This window comes from Ambystoma mexicanum, chromosome 11 (assembly GCF_040938575.1).
Source record: "Ambystoma mexicanum isolate Mex_15411 chromosome 11, UKY_AmexF1_1, whole genome shotgun sequence".
NCBI classification, from domain to species: Eukaryota; Metazoa; Chordata; class Amphibia; order Caudata; family Ambystomatidae; genus Ambystoma; species Ambystoma mexicanum.
In genome coordinates this window covers 1,272,486,357-1,272,500,563 of record NC_090934.1, presented here as the reverse complement: position 1 = coordinate 1,272,500,563, position 14,207 = coordinate 1,272,486,357, and the positions used below count along the sequence as shown (strand labels likewise).

General features: G+C 44.9%; 1 protein-coding gene across 3 annotated transcripts in view; it reads right to left on the bottom strand.

The window, feature by feature from the left end:
* PSTPIP1 (proline-serine-threonine phosphatase interacting protein 1) overlaps positions 1 to 14,207 on the bottom strand; it is a 378,052-nt gene that overhangs the window by 202,024 nt on the left and 161,821 nt on the right. For 2 of the 3 annotated variants that reach the window (XM_069624738.1, XM_069624737.1), the window contains exons 2-3: positions 7,011 to 7,111; positions 3,626 to 3,700 (exon numbers count right to left, since the gene is read on the bottom strand). The exons of the other annotated variant lie outside the window; for it this stretch is intronic. In XM_069624738.1, coding sequence (XP_069480839.1) covers positions 3,626 to 3,700; positions 7,011 to 7,111 — 176 coding nt within the window. The remainder of the gene's footprint in view (positions 1 to 3,625; positions 3,701 to 7,010; positions 7,112 to 14,207) is intronic. 3 annotated transcript variants of the gene reach the window in all.

Sequence of the window (14,207 nt, the reverse complement as noted above, 5' to 3'; positions counted from 1 at the left end):
ATCGGCATTTCCTGGGCAAGCTCCTGGAAAAGCTGCCCATCTCCCAGCTTAATCTACATACTGTATCGGATGGTTGTCTCCACGACCACCAGGCTGGCTTCAGAGCAGCCAGAAGCAAGGAATCTGCTCTCCTTAACACCCGTGAATACTTGATCTCTAATCTTGACTCTAACCTGCCTTCTGTCCTCATTCTCCTTGATCTATCCTGGTTTCTACACTGTCAACCACACAGTCCTGCTCAATCGCATCCGTGGCAACCTGGTTATGCCTGGTCTGGTCAGACCCTTTCCTCTCTTTCTACTTGTGGTGTTCCCCATGGGTCTAACCTCTCTCCCTGGCTTTTTAACCACTACCTGGCACCTCTTGCCCAATTCATCTCGAACTTCTACTCTAACTTTCAGTGTTATGCGAATGAAACCCAGCTCTCCTTCAGGCTCCCCTCAGCCATTTCTGCTCCTTCTCTCATACCAGACTGCCTGTCTGCAATTCAGGAACTATGTGTCTCCAATGATCTCTGCCTTTATTCAAGTAAGACAGATCCTCCTCATTGGGACACCTGCTCCCTCCTTTCCTCTCTCACTCTGGCCGCCCACCCTGGGCTCTCTACCTGCTCCTACATGTGAGGCTAAGAACCTTGGAGTCATCTTCGACTCCACCCTATCTGTGTCTCCTCACATTTCCGACATCTCTAAGAAGTCACACTATCAGCTGCAGCTCCTCAGAGGTGTTCTTCCTTTTCTCACCTTCCCCCAGAAGGCCACTGTCTCCTCTCTAGGCTGGACTACTGTAACAGCCTCTTTCTAAATCTACCTGCCTCTACTCTTCGCCCTTTACAACCTATCCAGAACAGGACTGCGAGACTTGTCCTTGGCCTCAAGCACAGGGATTGTATCTCTCCAGCTCTGAAATCTCTCCACTGGCTCCCTGTGGTTGCAAGGATCAAGTTCAAGACATTTTGCATCGCCTACAAGGCTTTCTCGGGCCGGGGACCACACTACCTCCAACTTTCTCTTCCCACGCATCTTCCTTATCGAGCCCTTCGCTCATTCACCTCCAACTCTGGAAGGTCGGACGCTTCTCCAGGCAGAGTGAGGCGTAGATCTCTTTTCTTGGCTTGGGCCTCATTCTGGAACAGCTTCCCTGCCTCTGTAAAACTTCAGCAGGACCACCTCTGGTTCAGAAAGCAACTCAAGACCTTCCTTTTCGCTTCCACTTTCTCTCTCGCTCCCTTGCGGATGTCACTGACTGTTCCGCACACTGGTCACCTGTCAACCCACTGAACTTCGGGTCGAGGCTCCTGCATGCCCAGTTGCATTTGCACTGCCTCCGGGCCTGCCTGCGCTTATGGGCCTGTATCTGCAACCAAACTGTCCCTCTGCACTTATGAGCAACTTACCAGCAGCACTTATGAGCTACCTGCACTTTCCCCCCACCCCCTTGCACTACAGGCGCGTTATAAATGACTTATCATATCATATGGAGGGTGTGTTATTGTTGTTAGAACAGTGCACCCGATGAGGGTAAATTGTTCTGCTGAAAACATTATTTTTAAAACAAGAAAAATCAAAGAAGAATCATAAGAATGTTGGGATAGAAGGAAAATATCAGCCAATCGCACCTGAGGAAGAGTGCTCAGCCAATCAGGTGGCTGGAAATGAGGGCAAGAGCTGCCAGCGTCCCGCCTGAGCCTTTTGCCCCAATAATTTTTGGATGCCTCATCATATCTGGCATGGGCCCTCCGAAATCCAAATACCTCATCTCCACACCCCCTGCTCCTATCCCTCCCTCCCACTTACCTGGCTGGGTATGCCCCTCAGCGCAGGAGTGATGGATATATTATTTCCCGCTTGCACTCTGCCACTACATTGCCTGCAATGGAACTGCCAACGTTCCAGTGTACTAATAAAGCAATATATACTAAGGGGGGTGGGGTGGCCTTTACCACCTAGCAACCCCGGCCCTGTGCCCCTGCCAGCCAGTGAAGCCCACTCTGAGCTGTAGCTGTTAGAACTACAGGCATGCGAATAAGGTTGCTAGCAGTGTAATGGAACTCTGACCCGGGCGGGGGCAACGCGCAACACATTTTCCAAGGGTTGCGGCCCTGCTGCTTGACAGCCAATTGCGTTGAAACAGATTTCAGTGTAGCTTTAATTGCTATTGGGTAGTAAAACGTCACAAAGAACAGTTGTGGAATGGTAAAAAATGGTTGAAAAAAGTCGTGGAACTGTTAACAGTAAAAAATAAAAATAGTGACTCCGCTCCTGACCGTTCCCGCTCACTTCGACCACTAGTTGCTAGTTGCTTTTTCTTTTCAATGAATTCTACTTTGTGTGGTTCGCACAGGTCAAATTCCCTTAAAAAAAAGGACAAACGGAAAGGGCTGCCATGGATATAGAAACAGGATCCCTATTCTATGTCCTTGTGACGGTGACAAGGAAGGACAGTCAGCAAGGGACGAGGAAGTGTGCTAATGTGGGCCCCGGGTGCCAAGGAGATGGTTGGTAGGAGGTTTGGTGTGACTGAAACATGCTGGAAAAAATGGAAGCCCAGGGGAGAGGTGCAAGCGCCCTGCACGGAACGGGGGCTTCACCATTTAGTACAGCCCAAGTTCATGGCTGCCCGATTGCATTCTTGCCAACATGATCCATTCCAACCTGTAGGTGCTTGTCCAGTCTGGGTTTTTTCTTTGCATTCTGGGACTAATAGTTCGGCTTGTCCCATTTTAAAACTCACACTACAAGCCTCAGAATTCGAAGAAAAAAACCCGGACTGGATAAGCACCTACAGATTGGAATGAGCCCGTTGGCTTGGAATGGATCACATTGGCAAGTATGTGATTGGCCAGCACTTCCCCCATGGTAATGGTGGAGGTGGGGAGGGTGCATTTCTTGTGACAACTTTATGCATGGGAGAGAGGTGTGGGTTTTGTGTGCTTAATGGTTATGCACTGGTTTTAACGGTTCTGTGATCAATATATTGCTTTCTTGTACATTTTTTGTGATGGCTAGCCCACACAAAAGAGTGCTTGAATAGTGAGTGCATAATGTGATATGGAAACCATAAGCCTTAAAACATTTTTTTGCAAGACGGTGCTGTTTTCTCTTCGTGCAATTTCTATTATGAAGAGAACACTCCTCTGCAGGGCAAAGCCGGTGTAAGTCAAAATGACTCAGGGTAACTTTTTTGTGACTTGGCCCCTATCTCTAATATGTTTTTTGATGAAGACCACCCATAGACTTAATAAAATAGCACAAATAAATAAACAAACAAATACAAATAATAGCTTATGGAGAGAAGATTAAAACACACTTTTCTAACTTAGTTTCATCAGTGCTTATTTGTAACCTTGGAAGAGTATTTAGTTGCCTTGATTGTAGCGCCACAGCAGTATAAATATATAAATAAAACAGCTGCATCACACAATTTGTTCTAACGTGTAGAGCTGCAAGACTCAATAGTTTCAAAACCAGCTCGCTTCTTCGCGAAATTAAACTATTTGAAACGCCATAGGAAGTTCCCACAGAAGTAGGTCCTCTGCTGGATGAGGGCGAATGAACACTGTGGGAAAGCGTGGTTTGGTCCACGTCATCGCGTCAACCGGAAGTTAAACGTGCGCGAGTCTTACTTGATCTCTGTCTGGCCACCTGACTTCTTGGCGATTTGAACCAGCTCTTTCCCGTAGCGCTCTTCTGCCTGGGCCCTGGAACAGGAAAATCATTTCAGTTGAATTCAGGGTGCTCGATGCACTTTTACAATGTTTTGACATACACCACCCATCTCAGGCCCAGCCATCTCGCACCTATTCCTCAAGCCCCAAGAGAGGATGCCATCGATGCCATTAATTCCTCTGACGTCAGAAATCACACTCTACAACTTAACTTCTTGCATCCTGAAATGAGCCTCAGTTGTACCAAGCTGACATTCATTGAACCCAAAGTTCTATATTCAACCATGTAGTTCCCCTATAGGTAGTTATAGTGGATAGTTTTTCTGACAGTAAAGTTCTAGCTTACCTGATGCATTGACATATACCAGTGGTCTTCAAACTATCGGGCTTGGCCCCCTATGTGTGCCCAAAGGATGTCCAGGGGACGGTGGGGGTGTGAGATTCTTTAAAAAGGCTTTAGCACCCAGGTTTGGGGCGCAGCCAATCAGGTTGCACGTATTGCGGGCTCAAATCTTCTACCGCAGCCCACGTTCCACAGAACCAATCAGCTGCTTCCCCCATCCCGCAGCACCATCTCCCCCCACCCTCCTGTTTCTTTTTTCTTTTTAAAAATTATTCCCCAACCCCCTCCCCTGCCACACTTACCTTGTCCCCGCCACGGTTTCACTGCCTCTCACTTTTCCAGGCTGCAATGGCAATGGAAGAGGGGGTCTGTATGGAGCCCAATCTTCCACAACCATGGCAGCCATTTTAGCAAAGGATTTTCAATGAATGAAAATGCTTTTTTTTTTTTTACACCTCGCTTACTGCTTTGGTCATCCGGGGTGCTAATAGCGTTAGCACAGTGTTCCAGCCCTTGGAACGGGGTGATAACGCATTATTATGGTGACTGCTTTTAATAGAAAAGATAAGTATTTTATAGAAAATATAAGGTTATAACGCTTGTGGGGTGTAAACAACATGTTACTTGGGGGGGGCAGTTTGAATAGCACTGACATATACTAACAATTGTTCTGTCTTTTCTCATCAATTACATTATGGCTCCAGTATAATCATTTTGGGCCTCATTACAAGGATGGCAATGTGGGTAAAAATTGCATTAATGCGTTAGTAATTGTATTACTGCCACATTACCACACCACCGTACTACGAGATTGATGGTGAAGTGGAGGATTTACCTCCTGCAAAAGCTGGGAGTGAATCTGCCACTTTACCGCAGAAAGTCAGCGGAATTGCCACCAGCGGTAATTCCTCCAAAATCCTCATGGAGTCTTATGGACAAAAATGGGGACTTACACCTCTCTACCACCGCTTGCAATCATGAGGTAAATCCGCAGCTCCAAGTGTCGGTAACGGTAATCAAGTGTGGCTGTAATTTGGAGGATTTACTGCCAAATTACCACTAACGTCATAATGAGGCCTTGTTTCTTTTGAATTGCTTCCTTTTTTCTCTACTTGAACGCCGGAATCTAGTAAAGTCATTCTCACCCTTAAATTATGACTACCTTGAAATGTCAGCGGATTGGTGGACAATCTTTCATTATATCTACTCTATGGAATGCCTAGATATCTTTCTCCACCTTATCCCTAACTAAGTGCCCCGCTGTAAAAAAAAAAAGTGCTAAACTTCCTCTTTCCATGGGGAGTGAGTGCCCTTTACAAGTCTCATTAGCACATGGATTCCATTACACACTTCCTGTTAGCCAATCAGAATGCTCAGATGCAGTGTACAATTAAGCAATACTACTCTGTTCTGCGGGCTCAACCAGGAGTTAACAATAAGAGTCCAAGGGTTGCAACCAGCCAGTACAGCCTGTGGAAAGGGCTATTATTGCCATTAGCACACCAGGGAAACCCAAAAGGTGCTTTCAGTTTATTAAAAGAAAGGAAAGAAATGACCAGTGCCAAGCACGCAGGTGGTCCGCAGAAGGCACGGCTTCCCTGGAAATTGAAGGCAGGGTTCTGTGCAGAGCCCTCTTTCGTTTCCATGGCATCCTGGGGACTTGTTGGTAAAAGTGACAGGGAGCTGGAGGGGGCTATAGGAGAGTGGTGTGGTCCCAAGGGTAGGAAGTGCAGTGCGGGGGGGGGGGGAGACTGTAGTTGTTGGTAGAGCGGAACAGCGTGATCCGGGGCAGGCTGACAGGAAGTGTACCCTGGGATGCAGGATTAAATCATTAGATGAAGCCGTTCTCCGTACTCTCTGATTGGGAACTTTTCCAACACAGTGCTTATTTGTGGTATAGGCCATCATTCCAAGCATGGAAGCAGAAGCCTGAAACACTCACTTGCCTTTTTAATTGATCAACTCCAGGTGCTAATAGTCTTATAGACCGCTGTAGGGTTCATGATCCCTTGAAATAATGACCTTTCCCCAACAGGGCTCTCGGCATTGACATGCTTAATAACTTTGGGATGGGTCAATGTGCCCTCCTGAGCCCCAGAACACGGAATACCATCCCTGCTATGGCACTACACATCCATATGATGGAAGTCACAATGGAAACCACCATTATAAGTCCAGAGTTCACAACACTGATTGCACTGTAGTGTCTGCATCTTGATGTACACAGTGCAGAGCATACACTTAGAAGGATTTAGTCCTACATCAATGGGCAGTTTATACCTTTCTGTTGACATTTCCCAGTAAGAGTTGGTGGGCCCAGAGTGTGGTAAAAAATTAAGCATTTAGGATAGACCTCCTGTGATGTCACAATTAGGAAATGCGAATGGTCATGTGTGCAAAGCTTCAGGAATAAACTTTAGAAAGAATTCAACAGGATAGCACAGCAAGTACCCCCTAGAAAAAGAGTCTTGAAGTCTGGCCCTCAAGAGCTGACTCCAGCCCATGTTTTCAGGATATCCACACAGAAAACAGTGAATCTAGTTAGGTGTTATTTGCATAGTAAGCATTGATCCTTCAATTCTGGTGTGGTGGTGCCCTCAAAGAATGGAATGGAAGGCTCCCATAATTGAGTGTATCTCACCAAGATGGCAGCGTTACTCAAACAGGTAAGGTAGCCGAAAATGTCCTTTGTAATTAGTTGAATACCCCGCTATGTGTGTTACATGGTCACAAATATGCAAGCAGTGCAAATTGTAATTGGTTATTTATAACGCGCTTAATACCCAGAGGTTTCTAGGCGCGGATCCGGGGATCGGACCTGTGTTGCTTTGCATCATCTTGCTTCCAAGACGAGCGCGTTGTTCCTGAGCGATCCCCTTGAGTGCAGTTGGTTTCCCGCCCTACATCTGAGGCGGTCAGTTTGCAGGTCTTGTAATTGAAGCTCCCCAATGGGACCTTACGTACGGTCTAGAGAGTATTAAGAAGGGTACTCCTCTTTACCTCTGCTTGAAGAGCTCCTCCACGTCTTTGCACATCTTCCTCCCGTCCATCAGGCGTTGCAAGACGACCTCGTAGCCCGAGTGGACCGTGAAGTCTTTGCTCTGTGAAGGCAGGAATGAAAGCTAAAACTCTTGGAATGGTTGCAGGCTGCCTTAGAGAACCAGCATCCAAAAAATACTTGACAATTGACATGCAATACCATTCTTACATCGGCATAATATGATTACAAGAAATTGGCATAATCTGATTATCATACAAAAAGGCGAAATTCTGCAGAGAAGCAGACCATGCATTTCTAATAAGATAAAACGCGAACTTCTCTCTTGTATGCTGCTTGAAAAAAAAACAAGAATTGAATGCTTCTTCTGTGGAACGAGAAACAAACAAAATATGAAGTTCTTCTTAAAAAGTAATTTCCTTCAATATGTTCCCCAGAGAGTCAGAACAGCTCTCTGCAAAAGTCACAAATAAAACACAACAGTGGGTTGATCCAACCAACACTGGAATGTATGTGCAACTTCTCCTTGAAATATTTGAGGGCTGAGTCCCCATTTTGAGGCTGTGAGTGTAATAGTTTCCAGTTGCAAACTACTAACCAGGCATCAAGTCATTTGCACACTCAACTCACCGCATGCACAGAGCACATCATTTCTTACTCAATAGGAGTCAACCATCGCTGCCAACGGCTAGAGGTGAATGCAAATTTTGAGGCCATAGTACTCTGTTGATCTATTTCATCTTGTATCCCAGAGTATGCAAGAACGCCCCTGCCCCAATGCTCTTTGAAGTATGGTGGAAGATGATTCCAACCAGCACCCTAGAGAAACGCGATTCACGTGGCGCAAGACTGCGAGAAACGCCAGGTCGTAAAGTTTCTTTTCGAAGCTTGGCTAGTCATTGCTTGCTCGGAGACAGAGCGGCACACTGTTCCACGCTGTTTCCCATTTCACACAGGGTTCCCGACAACTCTTCTGGTGAATTTGATTCTTTGTATTTTTATGTTGGTGCCATGGTTGATCTTTGGTCCAGCTCAGCATGTTGGTGTATTGGACCAAACGTTTGTAGAACGTTGTGGACTATGGTAAGGAGTTTAAACGCAGACTTCACTTTCATACTGAGCTAGTGCCAATGTTCGTGTATATGATCATACTTTCTCGTGCCGCACCTCAGTCTCGCACTGGTATTCTAGAAGGATCGCAGCACACAGTGCGGAGAAGCAGATATTCATATGTAGAGGGTACTGCTGCAGTTAAGCCTTCATATGATAAGGGTGACAAAAGTGTGAAAGTGTGGTCATGTCTTATTGAGTTAGGACGTTGACATGAAAGTGGCCAACACCTTTGGCTTGAGGGTTAGTTCGTTTTTTCAAGTCTCTAAATTTACCAGATCATAAGATATTTTTTTCTGGTTATGAAACTAGAATGCTTAGAATGAATCAGTTGTAAAGGGCACATGAGTATTGTAAGTACATCATTTTCGAAAACCTCATACAGCCAGAGTTGTGGGATATTGACACACCACCAACTTGTTGCCCAAGTCAAAGCAGAGTTCTATAAATTGGGGAAAGGTCATTATCCCAAGTGTTGCTGGCCCCTTTGGATGTCTGTTATTACGCCATTGAACTATAAATGACCACTGATCCTCTTAATAGCAGTAGATAATGGCCCTACATTTATTTTATGACCCTGAGCTGAAAGTGGGGTGAGCCGAAGGTGGGGTGAAGGACAGTAACTAGCGTCTGCGACAGGCCCTCAAGGTCTACAATACTAATTAGCTATCACTGCACCCACATGGCCGTCTCCTCTTTCCCTTTTTTCCCCCCTCCATGGACCAGTTGTCTTTTTGTGAGGTAGCATTATCTGAGAGCTTCTACCGGTAGTTAAGGAATGTGCAATAATCGACCATATTGGCTGCATTACTCTAAGGCTTCAAATAGGTTTAGTCTTGTTTTACACTCCACCCTACTTGTAAGTGAACAAACCCAGGGGTACACATCTAAAATCTTTATCAATATTTATTGGCTATTTTTGAATGCACCAGTTACACTTGCTCAGAAAATTCACTTATTACAAAGAGTACTCTTGGTATTTTTTCTATTGTCTTTTTTTACTTTGTGAAAAGCAATGTAATGTAATGTAAAGGGGTCTTGCATAGCTCACCTGCTCCCGCCTTGGGAGCCTTGTGGCACACTACGCGAGAAAGTTAGTAGGAACTGCTAGACTTTCCTTCCTATTGGGTTCCTTATGACCCACCAAAGAGAAAGGAGGAAATGTCTTCTGTGGTGCGTAAACAGGCCTGTGTGGATAACAATAATAACTTGCATTTGTATAGCGCCAAGAATCTTCAGGTATCTGAGCGCTGCTTATTATAACCCACAGTGTGTGGTGCTCATTTATAGACCTCGGAAGGATGAAAGGCTGAGTTTGACCCTGCCGGGATTCGAACCTGCGTCAGCCGGCTCTGCACAGATGTCAAAGGAAGCACTCTACTCCCTGTGCTATCTGACCGGATGGGCACTGGCAAGTGACAGGTACAAAAAGCAAGAGAGGAAAATCTGAAGCATTTCAAAGGAAAGAAAAATGAAACCAACCCTGAACAGAGCAAGGCTCACAGAGCAAGGCTCACAGAGCATGAGCATTAACAAGCCACAGTGGGAAACTGACAGGAAACTATACGCCTACTCACAGCAAGAAAAGCCGGAAGGCGGTAAACACCCACTATGCACCGCCATCAAGCAACAAGTCCATCGTGAAGGCAGGCTGCGGCGAGAAAACAACTTACCCATACATTTCAACTCTCTGTGGGCAGCACTGGGACATACTGACTCCAAACAGGCAGAGGAGGGGACCATTGTTAGGCCAAGGAGGGGCAGCTTTCACCCTCATAGGGCACTGGGCAGAATTGATTTTTCAGAATAACAAATAATAGCAAACATGGGCAGAGCAAGCAGGTTTTAGTGGTCGTGTGCCACTTGCAACGTCATATTGCCCATTATGTTATGTGACAGATTCATACCCCAGCCCGCTACCTTTCCTATGGTCTCCAGGCGCTCTGTACAATAAGGTGATGGGTTAGGATAGCAGGGAGAGAAGGCAACCCTTTTATGGCGGGTACTCTCACCATTACATGGTAAGGTAGGACCTCACATTCACAGGGGCGGCAATCATGTGCCCAGCGCACCTGGAATGCCTCCATATTCCGCTCCTATGCTATAGTATCATCACCGCCTGTAAGCTAAGGACTACTTCCTGCAGCAGGAAGGGAAATAGAGAAATGCACTCAGGGGTCGAAAAATCCCAAAAGAACGCACGACCCACTGGTAACAATAATGTCACCAGACCTATGAGTTCTCAAGTTGACTTTTCTTTTTTGTAATAAAGGTATTGAAGTAGATATTTGTATGAGCAGAAGTTATAAGCAGCTTCTGGGTACAGGGCAGCAAACGGCGAGCTAGAGCTGCCGCAGGAAAATGAGCCACTAACTTAAGGTGCGTCACATAACTGACGACTACAGGAGATGTAAACTGTTAACACTTTGGCCATTATAGATCACCCAGTATGACAGAAGTCTCTTGGAATCTAGGTGTTGCACAGCTGCACAAAGGCCCAAACACACGTTACATTTCACAAACCCACATCTGTAGGGTGCATGTTGGGCGGGGGAGTCAAACGTAGCTCCAGCAGCAGGCGGTGTCGAGATAACCAGGCTCTTCTAGGCTCTCCGTGGGAGCTAAGTAGCTCCCGGCAATTAACATCCATGTAAAGTAGGAGGAAAATGAATGTTTCTGAATCTGATAAATACTTTACATTTCTTTTAGGCTACTATCTTGGTTTATCTAATGATGTGTAAAAGGATTTTATGTTGCGTATAAAATGTATGTTTTATGTTGTATATACAAAGCCATGTGGCTGTATGTATATTAAATACCTTTGGCATGGTTAGGGTAGCTTAATATGACTAAAGTATTGCACATTTTAATTTCTTCAAGTAATCCAAGGCATAAATAATTAATAAAACCTCCCCATCTGCGATGCAAAATCATGGGGCAAAGTGAATGTCCTTGCCTAGCACTCATTGTCCACTTTTCACAGAAAAGGCAGCTGCCACCTTCTTCTCGTCCCCTCTGCTATCACTCTTTCATTTGATTCCTTAAGTCACTGTGTGAGTGGAATGTGAGGTCTGGTGAAGGGTCCTCCTTCAATCAGGGAAAGGCAATGCTAAATGAATGGACCTTGTATTATCTTTGTTTGAGATGGAGTCATGAGAAACCGACCCCACGCTTGTGGAGGCCAGTCCTGTTCAGTATATTGGGGTGAGGCCTGATGCAGCAGCCTCAAGAAGACTGGACTAGGAGATGACCGATGGCTTGTCTTCAATGCTAAGTAAGGTTTGCCGCCCTCTAAGTCCAGTTTTAGAATCATACATAATGCCTGCTTCTTATATCTTTTATTGGTTAACTGGAAACAGTATTCAAATACTGTTATGTGTTTTCCCTGCTGCCAGATGTATCGTCCTTTAGGTAAGGTGGCCATCCCAGGCCTACGTTCCATGGATACTATTCCTTCACCAAAAGAAGTGTAAACTAAAACATATTTTTTTTTCTCTATGACAAAGAACTGTCCAGAGTGTGTTTCCTTGTTGCTCATTTCACTCTGTGACCAACATCTGATTAAGAAGTCTACATGACTTTGAAAGCTAATGCACCGTAGTACCACCTCTGCATAGTTCCAATAGGTCCAATCAGTAGTATCCACACGTTTATTTTATATGGCTTTACAAAGACAAAACAAGGATGAATCCAGTTATACCAACCCATGTCATCAAGCTTGGGATTCCTTGTGAACCTTGCACAGTCACTCGGAGGCTTGACTTCATCCTCTGTACCCCTGGAAATGTTCCAAAGTGCACACTGCTTTTGGGATGTGCAGTCATTTTGGCAGCCAGCTGGGGGGATTTAGAGGCTAGCTTTTATCAGCCTGTTGGACAGGTTCCATGCTTGATGGATTGTTCCTCAGAGACTTCCAGTTCCTCACTTCCTCATGTCGTCAGCATCAGAGGATCACTCCCCTCACACGGATTGCAAGGATTGCTTTGCCGTTTCATAGTGGAACAGCCCTGCTTTTATGCTACCTTTTCTTGTTTGTGATTGGTAGGGGGATTCACCCCACCTTCTTTTAAATTCAGCGGCTTTTTAGTATTTTCGTTTTTTTCCCCCAGAGTACTTTCCACCCTCTCTCATGTCACATGGCCTGGGAGGGGCGGGAACAGAAAATCACTGTCAGCCATTTTGGATTTCATTAATGTCTGTTTTTGTGGGCGCTGTCACTTTGAGATGCTCACTCGTTGGGCATCAACATGGATGAAATGCTTGGGTTTCAGGTAAGTCACAGTTTGTCCTAAAGGGGTTAGGTCTGATTTGTCATGCACATGAAATCTGTTAGATTCAGATTTGGCTGGTTTCTCTTATTGTGTATGGAAAGGGAAATTGTGTGTGCAAGTGCAGAAAACATTTGAAAGGACCCATGGTATTTCCCGTTCTAATCCTTCTAATCCACCCAATGGGGTCCTATGTGAAAATGTCCCCATGGAAAAAGTCGGTACATAGGAGATGTTTTTCCCCTACACGACTAAAGCCTTCCCCCACATATTCTAGGACGGTTATTAATTACTATCCTAACTCCAGTAGTAGAACATTTGGGGAAAATGCTTGATTTTCATTGGAGTGAACATTTGGGGAAATGTCAACACCTGGTGACCTTTTCCCAGGGAAGCTTATCACTGGAGATACCCCCAATTGTTAGCATATAATGTGCCCAGGTCCTTGCCTTTAACACCACTAACCAAAAAAGCTCCAACTTTCTGCATACCTATCTCACTCAAAAAACTCACGCAACCATCTCTCGCACAACAAGTTGCACTCACTTCACCACACCGAAACAACACATAAAACGCACCAACAGCACACGAGGACTGCCACCGATCTGACACTCGCACCAAAGCTCAGCACCCAGTGTATACCAAGTTGAAGCTGCCAACAGAACGCCACTCCTCTCACTATCCTGCTCCCTCCTCACCTTATTAACCCATCCCACCTTCTCGTTTACAAATCCACCAGAGCGCCTGGAGACCAATTCCGTTGGTGATGGTGCACGGTACAAATACCTTTAACATAACATAACATCATCATTTACTCTACTGAGTCTGCAACTCCATACCTTGATATTATAATCATATTATGTATTCATAGCCAACTACGTGCACCTGGAAAACACGGATAAAACGATCTGTGCTCATGTCCATGGCTGTTGAAAACACTATACATACTACGTACTTTCCAGATAGCTTTTTGCTATTAGTTGATGAGTGGATTATATATATATGTATATATATATATATATATATCAATCAAGTTTATTCGGATGTGTAAAAACAACCATTAAACAACAAATAAAACACATTGATACACAGTTCCAATTTACAAATTCATAAGATTACCAGTCCATGAGAATACAATCAATAAACAATTCCTAAAAGCAGTATAAAAATACATTTAATTATTATTTTTTTTTTTATCTCAACAGAGGCTATATTCTAAAAGCATTGAGTGAAGGATCATACCAGAAGCTATACACGTACCATTTGTCCCATTGCAGATGCAATTATACTTTATTTACAGGCCTTCGCCACCTTGTAGTTTCAAAATACTATTTCTGAAATACATCGCTCTTTTCAAAAACGTCAGGAGAGCCCATGCTGTAAAAACTGTTTCAGCACTCAGAAGGAACACTAGAGCAGCCCTATGAAGGGCGGGTTATCCCAGAAACACTAAGGTCCAGACCAGCAAGCAAGCACTTGAAATGCATAAGCCGAGGAATTGCTCGCCCCCTCCAAGGACATTACATTTATTAGTGATTGTCGATATTTAAGTAAACCAGGTGAGCACCATATCCTGAACCAGAACATCACTGGCTGCATGTCCACCTCGTCCTCCATTATACGTGGATCACACTCCATGCAAATGCATGCATTTTGAGAACTTAAATGGAGCAAGAAAAGATAGTTTTAGAAGTGTATTTTCAACTATTGCCAAAACCTGTGGATTAGCATAACCCCATGTATACCTGCTCCATAAGGTGCCAGCGATTTAGCCTGTAATTTATATATTTCAAGAGCTGGTGTAATGGCTCCACCACCATG